Source organism: Neopelma chrysocephalum, unplaced genomic scaffold (assembly GCF_003984885.1).
Source record: "Neopelma chrysocephalum unplaced genomic scaffold, ASM398488v2 Primary Assembly neopelma1_77, whole genome shotgun sequence".
Taxonomy (NCBI): Eukaryota; Metazoa; Chordata; class Aves; order Passeriformes; family Pipridae; genus Neopelma; species Neopelma chrysocephalum.
In genome coordinates this window covers 1645144-1656948 of record NW_020897738.1, presented here as the reverse complement: position 1 = coordinate 1656948, position 11805 = coordinate 1645144, and the positions used below count along the sequence as shown (strand labels likewise).

The 11805-nt window shown below is 55.4% G+C and overlaps 1 protein-coding gene across 1 annotated transcript in view; it reads left to right on the top strand.

Annotated features, from left to right (window-relative positions):
* The first annotated feature begins 436 nt into the window (after positions 1-436).
* The window catches only part of FAM222A (family with sequence similarity 222 member A), a 17895-nt gene continuing 6526 nt past the window's right edge, over positions 437-11805 (top strand). The window contains exon 1 of the mRNA XM_027689502.1: positions 437-5531. Coding sequence (XP_027545303.1) covers positions 5393-5531 — 139 coding nt within the window. The 5' untranslated portion in view covers positions 437-5392. The remainder of the gene's footprint in view (positions 5532-11805) is intronic.

Below are 11805 nucleotides of genomic sequence, written 5' to 3'. Positions count from 1 at the left end.
TCTGATACCATATTTCTTCCATCAGGTCATTTGTACTGCTCAGGAGGTGATTTGCTGTGCCCCGTCCCAGTCCCCCTGGCCCTGCTCATAAGCCAGAGGTTATTTTGGGGTATTTTTTGATGTTGATTTTATTGAGCAGTCTGAGGGGTTTCTTCTTGGACAAGCTACAGAAGTAGAAACCTCAGTTCTGAGTGGGATGGGAGAGGCTTAAATGCTGCCCTAAGATGCCAGCAGCAAGGGGATGCTCTGTCCAGCTCTGGTGCCACTCTGTCCCTGGCTGTGTGCCTTGGCTGGTGGGCTCCATGCCATCCTGGTGTCACAGCAGCCCAAAAAAAGCATCATTCCCCTGGCAGCAAAATGTTAGCTCTGTAAGTAAAGGCAGGCTCAGGGGAAGTGGGAAATGGGGATGCTCAGTGTGTCACAACTCTGCTCTTCCCAGCATCTCCACAGGGTATGGGCTGGGAGAAGCCACTTGGCTGGTCTGGGTCACTCCCCCAGCCCCCCACTTCCCCACCACCCCAGTGAGATCCTGAGCAGCAAAATAATCACTTCCAGCATCATTATCCGTTGCAAACCCCAGTTTCCAATTTTAATCAGAGGAGCTGGTGTTGCTTTAAGATCTGCGGGTTTTAAAGATCACAAGAGGGGTTAGAGAAAATTACCCTTGACTCTTACATGCTAATGTAATCTCTAACCAGATCTGCAGCACTGCAGCTAAAATTGCTTTTTAGATTAACATTTAATTATTAACAGGGCCCCCTGAAAGGCCTGGGGCTGGAGCACGCGGAGGGGAGCGGATTATCCGGGTGGGATAGAGCGGCGGGCGAGCGAGGGAAGGTCATGGGGCGGCCGGCAGCACCGTCTGTGCCTCGTGGCACCCTCAGTGGCAAACTTTGGGCTTAATTTTATCTGGTGCTCACTATGGTTTATGGTGGAGTGACCTTTCTGTGCTCACCCATTGTAGGGCTGAGCTGTGGCATCACTCGCCAAGCGCTGCATCTCCTCCACCCTAAATCTGGATGGGATGTTGGCATGAGCTGGCACGGCAGCTGCCGGTACCACCATGGTGCCAGTGGGCAGCACCAGCCAAAACCCTGCTCACCCTGCGATGGGATGGGCACCCACTGCATGCAGAGGGGAAGTATTCCTCCTTGCAGGGTGCCATTGGCTGGGAAACCAGTGTCTGTGGGGACCAGGGATGATGGCAGTGGCTGTGCCAGGACTGCTGTGGGGGTAGCACCAATGTCCCAGTGCTGCTGCAGAGGTGGCACCAATGTCCCTGGGGTTGCAGGGAAGGGGAGCACCCTGGAGGGGCAGTAGGATTCTCCTCCATCCATGGAGGGACAAGGGACAGGGGTGTCCCTGGTCATGGCGAGTAGCCCTGGCAACACAGTGGGTGTGTTTGTTTTACTTGGCACACCAGGGACCAGTGAGGGCTTTTCTTTGTTTCCCTGGTTGCTGCCAGCCTTGGCCTGGCTCCCGTGCTGTCCATCTGTCTGTTGGGTGCTGTCAGGAGCCTCCTGTGCCTCTCCCAACCGGGGTGACCCCATCACCTCCTATTCTTGCGCTGAACCCAGCACTGACTTTTAATAGCCGGGGGGGACATGGCAGTGGCATGACTCAAACAGCTTTGCAGAGTCCCTGTTCATCCCCTCCTTCCTCTCCTAACCCCAAAAACTCCCTTTTAATGGGATTACACTTCAATAGTGCCCAGGGAAGGATGTGGACATGTTGCAGCAGAGCCTGGATGGTGACCAAGACCTTGTCCCTCACCATCCCTGCCCTGTCTGCTGCCCTCCATTGCCCAGCAACTGCACAGACCCACTTCAGGCTGAGACTTCAAAAGTTCCTTTTTCTTTTCTCCTCCTCCCGTCACATTTTCTTTTATCTAAATCCTCGCCTGCGAAAGCCTCTATCGACAGCTGCGCTGGCCTTATCTCGCCGGAGGGACCTTCGCAGGGCTCTCGGAGGAGATAAGCCCGACTTATCAGCCACTGATGTCAGAGGAGGTGCCAAACCCTCCCGTCACTGGGGCTTTAGACATAGAGGGTGGTGTTTTTTATTAAAGTCACGAAGACCTTGGGCTTATAAATAGTGTGATGTCGAGATGGATTAGCCGGGTGTGGGGTGGGAAGGAGTGGTGGGAGAGGGGAAGGATGGGCTTGTGGCTGCCCCATCCCTGGAAGTGTTCAAGGCCAGGTTGGACAGGGCTTGGAGCAACCTGGTCGAGTGGAAGGTGTCCCTGCCCATGGTGGAATGGGATGAACTTTAAGGTCCCTCCCAACACAAGCCATTCTGAGATTCTAGATGATGACAGGGTTGTGGGATGTGGGGTTGGGGCTCCTGGGGGACCCTGCTGCAGGTGTCCACAAGGGACTTTGCTTCTGTCTTGCCATGTCCAGCGGTGCTGGCTGGATGATGGTGGATCCACAGCCTGGGCAGAGGCCATGCGGATTCGGGGCGTTCCGGCAAAACTGCTGAGTGTTGCCTTTCCTGCCACGAAAAAGCCAGAGCAGCTTGAACTAAATCGGATCCTGCTGATTGGAATTAGTTCAAATGCAGATGGAGCTAACTAAGCCGGCGCTAAGCGTTGGACAGCCCAGCGCCCAATTCCCATCAGCTGATTCAGGGGCTTTTCTGAGCGGCATTAACGAAATGCCACCGTGGCACAGATGCCCATTGTGCCGGGCGCCCACCCTCCCGCCCACGGGCGCTCTGGGAGCTTGGGGCACCCAGGAGGGTGCCAGGGTGGACAGATGGATGGTGTTTGGCACCAGAGCCCTCATGGTTCTGAGTGTGCCCATGAAGTGCAACATAGCTGTTGGAAAAATCATCTCTGCTGCGAGACGCCGGGAGACGGGGGCAGAGGCGGCGTCTGAATTAATCGGTGGCTTTATTCAGTTTGGCAGGTGGCTCCTGCATCTCAGTGATGCTCCATGGGCAGGGCTGGGATGGCTCCAGGAGGGTGCTGGACTGTGTATGGCAGTGGTGGTGACAACTTGTGCCAGCGTGGGGGTGTCCCCAGGGACCTTCATTGCTGGGCCCCAGAGTCAAGGGTGCCCTCAGCTGCTGTGACAGGTCACCAGCATCTCCCCAGACCGGGGCTGCATCCGTGCCCTCCCTGTGCCAGCGCATGGTTTTGGTGACCCCCTGGGTGCTTTCCCCTTGCCTTCCCTGTGCTGGCACATGGATTCAGTGATCCCCTGGGTGCTTTCTCCTTGCTCTCAGCTGTTTGCCCCAGGGACCATCAGGGACCTGAGCCTCATCCAGCAATGGCACGAGCCGCCCACAGTGCCCGTGTCTGCCAGGGACAGGGGTCAATGTCCCCGTGAGGAGCTGCCTCTCCGCAGGGAGGAGGTGACGTCCATTGCTAATCGGCCAGATGGTGACACCCGGCGGGACGCCAGCCCTGAGGTCACCGCAGAGCTGGGGCTCAGGTACGGCAGGAGCCAGTGCCGTCATCCATCCCCCGCACGGCCCTGGGTGCCCTGACCTGGGTCCACCCTGCAGGAACAGGGATGGGGACAGGGACGAGGTCAGGCAGCTCCTGGCACGGAAAATCCAGGCGGTGGGCGCGTGCCGGGGGAGCTGAGGCACCGGGAGCGGGGATGCGTAATGAACCCCGAGTCCCGGCGGGGAGAGGCGAGCTCCTGGCAGTCAAGTGTGCTCAGGCTCTGAATAAGAAGCACTTCATTCTCTTTTCAAACTGTATAATTTCTGCCTGATTGTAATGGCATATTTTAAAATTACCAGAAATCGAAGCCAGAAAATGGATACGGCTGCTTTTACTGCGAGCTGCGTTAACAAAGGATATGTAATGCATGAAATAAAAACACCTCCCTGCCCCCCTCCTTTTTTTTTTTAAGACAGTAATAGGAGAAAATTGGTTTTGAAACTGAATAAAAGTCCCTTTCAGAGGAAATCATTTCTTTCAGGGTACCTTTGCTGAAAGTAAAATAGTGAATAATGAAAGGTGGTTACATGATTGTCTTTCATTTAGAGAGCACGAGGACAGATGGAATCTGGGAGAAATGCACGATTGGAATAATTGCATGGTAACAAGGCGCTTGTTGTGAAATTAGTATCTTAAGAAAGTAGTGAAAAAGGCTTTTACTCATGAATACTTCATTATTAGAAGAAAACAGCACAATTTGGGTTCTCCAGACACCTGCTCGGTATTAGATTACTTCCTCCTCCCCTCCTCCTCCTCACACCTTTTGCCGATGAGTCTCCATGCCACCAGTTTGCTGGGGGGGGATGGGGTGAGACCTGCAGCCCCATGGGCAGAGCCCAGCCAAGGGACAGACGCCCTGCATGGATCCCATTCCAGGGACAATCCCAGAGCCTGGGAGCCCCTGCCTGTGGGAGCAAGCGGCGCACGCACGGGTACCGTCTGTGCCCGTGATGGCTGTGAAGGGCTTCCAAAGGGTGACATTTAAACCAGTGGAGCACAGAGAGCCCCGGGCATGGCTCTGGGATCATCTGTCCATGCTTTGCTTCTTGGTGGTGATGGTCACGGGCTCTGCAAGCGCCTGCCTGAGGCCACCACATGCCTGAGGCCACCACATTGCTCCCCTGCACGGCAGGGCCAGCACCTCTCGCCAACACTGGGACGTGTGGGAAACATCCTGGATGGCTGCAGGAGGTCATGATTCCCCCACAACAGAGAAGATGAAGTGATGTACTCTGCAGTGACACCCATCCGTGACATCCAGTTGTGACCCCCGGCCATCCGTAAGCGTTCAGCTGGAGAGCGATGGCTCAAGAGCTGTGACACCATGGATGGGCACCACTGCCTGTTTTCCTGCTGCTCCCACTCACGTCTCCCTGCCCTCTCCAAGTGGGAATATCTCTCCCTGCGCCAGCCGGAGTAGTGGGAGGGTGTCAGCAGCAACTGGTTATAACTCACAGCCTCGCGGCGGCTGGTGAAGGACGTACAATGAGCAGCGCGGTGGTGGCGGTGACTTTGGCCTGACCCCTCCAGCTTTTGTCAAGCAGATTTTGATGCCAGCTGGGAGCTGGCGACAGATCCCAGGACCCCGAGTGGGATGTTAACACTGTCTTTCCCCAGCCTTGGCCGGGGTCACTCTGTGCCGGGAGGTGCTGGCTGGCACGCCGGCGGAGCAGTCTGGCACTGCTGGAGCACGGTGCCACGGGGATGCCCCAGCTCTGCCCCCTTCCCAGAGTGGAAAGCTCTGCAGGCAGCACAGATCACCCACTGAGACCTTCATATTTCTTTTATATACATTCCTATTTCTTTCAGACTCTCAGAGTTAGTTATTGATCTCCAGAGGAGCAAAGGGCACTTGAGTGCTGTGGAGATCCTGCCACTGGCTCTGCTGGGTGGGCACAGGGTGGTGGCAGTGGGGTGGGCACATCCCCTCCCTCACCCATGTCTCTCTTCTCTCACAGGGTGCGGGGCGGCAGCGCCCGCCAGGAAACCCAGACCATGCTGGCCTGCCTGCAGAGGACCCAGAACCCCCCAGCCCAACACCTCTCCTGCCCCAACAAGGCGCTGGAGCCGCGCAAGTGTAAGTGCCTGGGGGGGCGGGCGGCTGCTTTGATGCCGTTTCCCTTATTGAAAAAGACATTTATTTAACCGATAATTAAAAAGAGCAGGAGAAGCGGGAAGGAGGGGGGGAGGAAGGAGCCAAGGTAAGCAAATTAAATTGGGTTGCTGTGGTTGATAAGTCCAACTTCAGCAAATGTTGCAGAGCTGCCTGGGAAGCGCAGCGGCGGCGGCAGTGGATGGTGCCATCGCCAGCCCACAGCCCCCTAAACCTCCCCAGCCCTTCCCCCCCTAATTACTTTCCCCGTTTTGCTGCAGCTCGCCTTCCCCAGGAGCTGGCCTTTCAGATAAGCTGTAAACTAGTTACATTAAAATGGGATCCAAAAGGTCACTCCGGCAAAGCACCTGTCTCTCCCAGCCTTTGTCTCTCAATCCAAACCGTGATTAAATGTATATTTAATGAGCCTGCTTTAGGCAGGCGTGTTTGACCTCCCCGGCTGGGAAAGACGCATTAAGATTCTCAAGTGATGAATGTGTGTTTTAAAGAGGGGAGTGGATATTTTTCTGCTGGTCTCAGTTGGATTTTTAAACATTGCCGGCTGAAGACAAATCAGCTGCTAAAGCTCTGCTTGTTAGGCTGTGACAGCCCCCGGGCGTTTGTTTAATGAGCTGGATTTTCCTGGAGACTTTTTTTTCCCTCTACCTGGGCACCCCGATGCAGCTGAGTGAGCCTGGCATGGGGTTTGGGCGATGCTTTGCCACCTTGGGGACCCCTGGCATCACTCTGGTGGGGCGTGGATCACACTGCCAGCCAGGAGGGTTATTTATTCCTGGAAGTTATTTTGTCCCTGGAAGTTATTTTATCCCTGAAAGTTACCCCTGCAAGTGTTCAAGGCTAGGTTGGATAGGGCTGGTAGCAACCTGGTCTAGTGAAAGGTGTCCCTGCCCATGGCAGGGAAGTGGAACTGGGTGGTCTTTAAGGTCCCTTCCAACCCAAACTGTTCTGGATTCCTTGATTTTTTGTGTGAAGCTCCCCAGTATCCAGCACAGGGAACAGGACACCCAGTCCAGAGGTGGGGTGATGGCCACCCACATGTCACAGGCGAGGAAGCAGCTTGCACTGCATCAGAGCACTTGGTGCTGCCCAGGTCTCCTCCTTTTTAGTGCCTGGAAGGAAAATGTGTGTTGCTCTTGTAAAATTATTCCCAATCCGTCATGCCTGAGCATCATGAGATACAGGGCTGGCATGAGGTGTCCAGCTCCTGGAGCATCTCATTGCGAAGGGATAATTAGCTCAGCCATGCCCACACGGTCCAAGACCTGTGGGCAGGATGAGCCTGGCAGGATTTGCTGGAGACTGGAGGTGTTCAGCACTGAATATGTTGGTGTTGAGCTGGTGTGATGCTGAAGTCAGGATACACCTGCTGGTCCCTGCAGCATTCCTTGGATACAGCTCCGGGCTGAGGACCATCTCGACTCATGGGGTGAGGCCCAGGGGCACTCTCCTGCCATGGAGTTTGTGCTCTCCAACATTTCCCACTCTGCCATGATGCTGAAGTAAGGAGGTTTAGGAAGCAGGAGCCCATAGGTGCTGTCACCACATGGCAACACACTGTGGGGAGAGCTGCTCTTGGATGCAGCTATGTGTGTCCTGGGAGAGTCCCAGCCCCAGAGTTCTGGAGGTCCTGGAGCTGCGCTGGTGGGATGAGGGCAGATAGAGGTCTGACCCCATGCTGGACCCTGGCAGGCTCAGGGTACCAAGGACACAGAGTTTTTGACTGGTCTCACCCATCCCTCGGGCAGGACTGTGCTCACCCTCTGTCCCCTGGGGTGGGCAGCAGGGTTGAGCTCCCCTCCAGACTTCCACGCTGCGCTCACTGCCGGCCGCCACCAGCCAGGTCACCTTAATCAAAGTTTAGCTGCCCGTATGTTTCCGCTCATTATGGGCCAATCCGGCCCGTCTCGCTGCTCCCTGCCTCCCACCAGCGCAAATTAAATTGCAGGTGACATCCAGGGCCACGCATCTGGCTTGGAATACAATTTTCCCTTCTTTATTTATGGCACCTGCGGTGAGCGCGGTGCGGAGGGGCCGGAGAGCAGGCACGGGGCCGAGCCTCCGGGACGCCCGTGTAGGTAATCGACACAGAGAGCGTTCTCTTAAAACCAGGCGCAATTTAGAAGTGCCTCTGATTACTTAATTTGCTCCTGAGTATCTCAGTAATTATCTTTATGGGTCTTATTTCTGTCCTCTGGCATTGTTTCTGTCGATATTAAATGAGTCTGGCTCTCGGCACATTGGCTGTCTGGCCCGGCACCACTGTGAAATCCTATTATCCTGCCCGCGCCGCTGATTAATTTTGGTATTAATTTCACGTAAAAGGTGAGCTGACTAATTTTCCTGCCCGTGCAGGGAGCTCCCAGCCCAGTGCCTTTGCCCCCCAGTTCTGCCCCTTGCCTCTCCTGCTAATTGTCATCCCCCCGTCTCTGTGCCCCCTGCGCCCATACAGCTGCATCCCAGTGGGCTCAGACCATCCCACAAAATCCATCCTGGTAAAGCTGGAGGTGACTTTGCTGCCATGCTCGCCATTGCCAGCCAGTATTCCCAGGGCTGTTCCACAGGCACTAGCCCAGCATGCTGGCATTACATCCTCAAGGAGGAGGATGCAGGAGGGTGCCAGAGCCCTCACAGCCCTGCCTGTGCCTCCCGCCTCCAGCCGAGGAGCAGTAGCCTGTGGAGAAGCATCATCCTCAGGAAAATATCACGTCCAATTAACTGCAGCAGCCTGGTCCCTTTTGATTTTATTCTGGGTGCATTACAGGAATCCTGAGCTTTATTTAAATTATAAATCAAATAATACCCCTCTCAGCTTGGCCAAACTCTTTGCTGCTCCTGTTCTCAGCAGTAACGGAGCGGTGGCTGGTATTTAATTAAATGTTACTCTTTCCATGTGCCCTCCTCCAGCTAGCCTGGGGCTGGGTGTGTGGAGGGGGGCAGGATGTGTATCCCCCTAAGGGGCTGGGATCCATAGGGAGCTTGGAGCCAGGGCAAGCTCACAGTGCTCCCTTCATGCTAACCTCAGAAGTGTCCTCTGTCGCCTACAAGAAAAATGGAGAGGGAGTTTTTACAAGAGCATGGAGGGACAGGACAAGGGGGAATGGCTTCAAACTGACAGAGAGAAGGGTTGGATGGGATATTGGGAAGAAATTCTTCCCTGTGAGGGTGAGGAGGCCCTGGCACAGATTGCCCAGAAAAGCTGTGACTGTCCCATCCCTGGAAATGTCCAAGGCCAGGTTGGACAGAGATTGGAGCAATCTGGGCTAGTGGAAGGTGTCTCTGCCCATGGCAGGGGATTGAATGGGATGAACTTTAAGGTCCCTTCCAACCCATGCCACTCCATGATTCCTTCACTGTGCACATCCTCCTGTGGGACCTGTCACCTCGGCCCTGCTGGGACAGTGTCATAAATGGCTCTCTGGGGGTGGCATGAGCCCTCTCGAGGTCTGTCTTGGTATCAAAACACTAATGAGAAGGGATGGTCCTTATGAGAGGTGATGGCCAGGTCTCAGCAAGTGGGGACCCAGCTCTGGGATCACCTACACCTCTCTCCACTCACCCGTAGGGACTCTCATCAGTGATAAACTTGTTTAATTACACATGGGATGAAGGCCTGTTTAATGGCTCCTCATTACCCAATTCTGCTCATTCCAAGGGCATTTTCATTAGAGTGGCTGCAGCGAGGCTCTGCTCATGTACACACCCATAAAATATCATTTTAATTTCATGAGGGGTTACACATGAGTGAAGTAAGATTAATTCTTTCATTTTCACTTTCTGGAAGGGATCGGTTAATGATGGTTCTGTGTATTTATGTACGTTCCATAAAAAGGAGTTCAATTAACTGCTGGGCCCAAAATGTGCTGTTGACTTGCACTTTCCCTGCCAGGAATCACTGCAGAAACACTTTTCCATTGGTCACGTGCATGGTGGGGATGGAGGGTGAGGGGGGGCTGCTCAGTGCCCATCTCTCACCAGATCAGAGCCCTGGATTTTGCGTGGGCTTGGCTGGTAACACCCTGGCACACGAGGGGGCTTTGCTTTTTGTCCGAACTTCCCAGGATCACACCGGTCCATCAGCCACAGAGCAGGTTGCTGGGCACTGGCAGACCCCAGGATGGGGCACTCTTCAATGGGGGCACCCACCCTGCTCCCCTCAGCAGGTGCAAAGCCTGTGTCTTAAATTAATTCCAATACTGATTGGCTGTGAGTGGGCAGAGGGGCTGGAGGGCAGCTGGGAGGAGCTGCAGGACTGCTGGGGGTGGTGGGATCCCCTCCTGGTTGCGGGGTCCCTTCAGTGACTGTGTGCTGAGATGTCATTGGATTGGCATCAGGGCTGTGTTGGGTGTCAAAGGGTGGCCCTGGGGCAGCCTTGGGATGGCATTGGCATGGGGTTGTGTTGGGCTGGGCTCAGGATGGCATTGAGGTGGCCTCAGGGCTCTGTTGGCTTCAGATGAGTGGCACTGGGATGGCTCTGGCATGGCAGTTGTGTTGGGGTGGCCTCAGGGTGTCTTTGGAGTGGCATCAGGGCTGTGCTGGGGCAGTGGTGGGTGACATATAGGTGGCATTGGGGCAGTATTCTGGTGGTGCTGGGGTGGCATCTGGGTGTCATGAGGGTGGCATTGGGGTGGCACTGGGGCATCCTCATAGCCATGATGCCCCCCTTCCTGCACCATTGGCCTTTGCTGTGCCGACATGGTGGCTGCAGTGGCCAGTGGTGGCCATGATGGTGTGGTGGCTGCAGTGGCACGGTGACTGTGGTGGCTGCAGTGGCACAGTGGCTGTGGTGGCTGCGGTGGCCGGTGCACTGTGCACGGCACCGCACTAATACCTCGTGGAGGAGACAAATGGGAAGTGACACGTGTGTGTGTAGACGGGTATTTGTGGTGACGCTTTGACTGCAGATAATAAAGTGCTCGCCCTGAGGTGATCCAATTCAGCAGTCGCCTCGGCAGAGCCGCGCGCCGACGAGGGGGAGAAGAAAGGGGAGGAAGAAAGGCCCGTCTGAAATGACATGTCAGCCTAAAAAGGGAACGTGTTAACGGATGAATATCTGGGGACGGCGAAGCCCGGCGCTTCCCTTTGTGCTTTGTCATGAATTTTGTTGTCTTTGCAGATTCCGGCGCTGCCGCGCGGGGTTTGCCACCTACGGTTGTTCAGATGGATTTCTCCCACTATTATTTCTGTAGTTGGTTTAATTTAAGCCCCCGGAGCCAGGGTGTGTTTGTCTCAGCTCCTGGCACCAAGGATGCTCCCTGCCGGGATTTGGGGGGGGGTCCCACAGTGGGGACTCTGTAGCAGGGACACAGTGATTTTGGGGACAGTGCAGTGGTGCTGAGGGTGCTGGTCGTGGTGCCTGCGGTCCCTGCACTTGGGGGGGCTCTGGGGACCCCCCGCCGTGTCCGCCGTGGCCTCTGTGCCACCCATCCTGGGGACACTGTCACCGTAGAAACCATGGCACAGCACAGGGTGGGAGAGCCAGGGTGATGTGACAGCAGCCCAACCTGCCCAGTGTGGCATGGAGGGCACAGCGCCGGTGGTCCCCGCACCCAACAGCATTCCAAAAACAGCATGGGGGACTCAGAGGACCTGTGATTGCTCTGTCCCATGCTGCACCCCCATGCCCAGGTCACCCTGGGTCTGGGCAGGGCAGCACCCCCAGCCACCCCTCAGCTCCACTTGGACCCCCCTGGGATTTGCCCTGCCCTCGGCCAGGGGTCACCGGCCCCAACACCCAGCTCCTGGCCCCGGCTGTGCCAGGCTCTGCCCTCCAGCCCCGCAGTGCAGCCAGTTCCTGCCCAAGCAGCTTTGCCACCTGGGGCTCAGACCCAAACTTGAAGGACTGTGCTGATTTGTTAAATGTAGCAGCTTTTGTTTGTTTTCTTCCAAGTGTTTTCCAAATATTGAAGTTTCTTCCAAGTGTTTTGCAAATATTTAGGGTTTAGCTCTTACAAAATCTGTTCCCAGTGTGGCAGGCAGAGAAAAAGGGGATTTTTGATGCTTTTTGAAGCTTTGAAGGCATTGGGATCTCCTTGCTGCAAGAGGAACAGGGATCCTGGTCCCAAAGCTGGGGACGAGCTCTCGGCTCTCACAGAATTTAATTCATTTGGAGGCTGCAGCACTATTATTTTTTAATAAGAGCCATTGGCACGTCTGCTCAGGTCCCCAGCATACTCCTGCCTCCCCCGGCATCGCTCCCCTTCCCACCCCCTCCTGTCCCTGTGCAAATTAAAAATCCTGC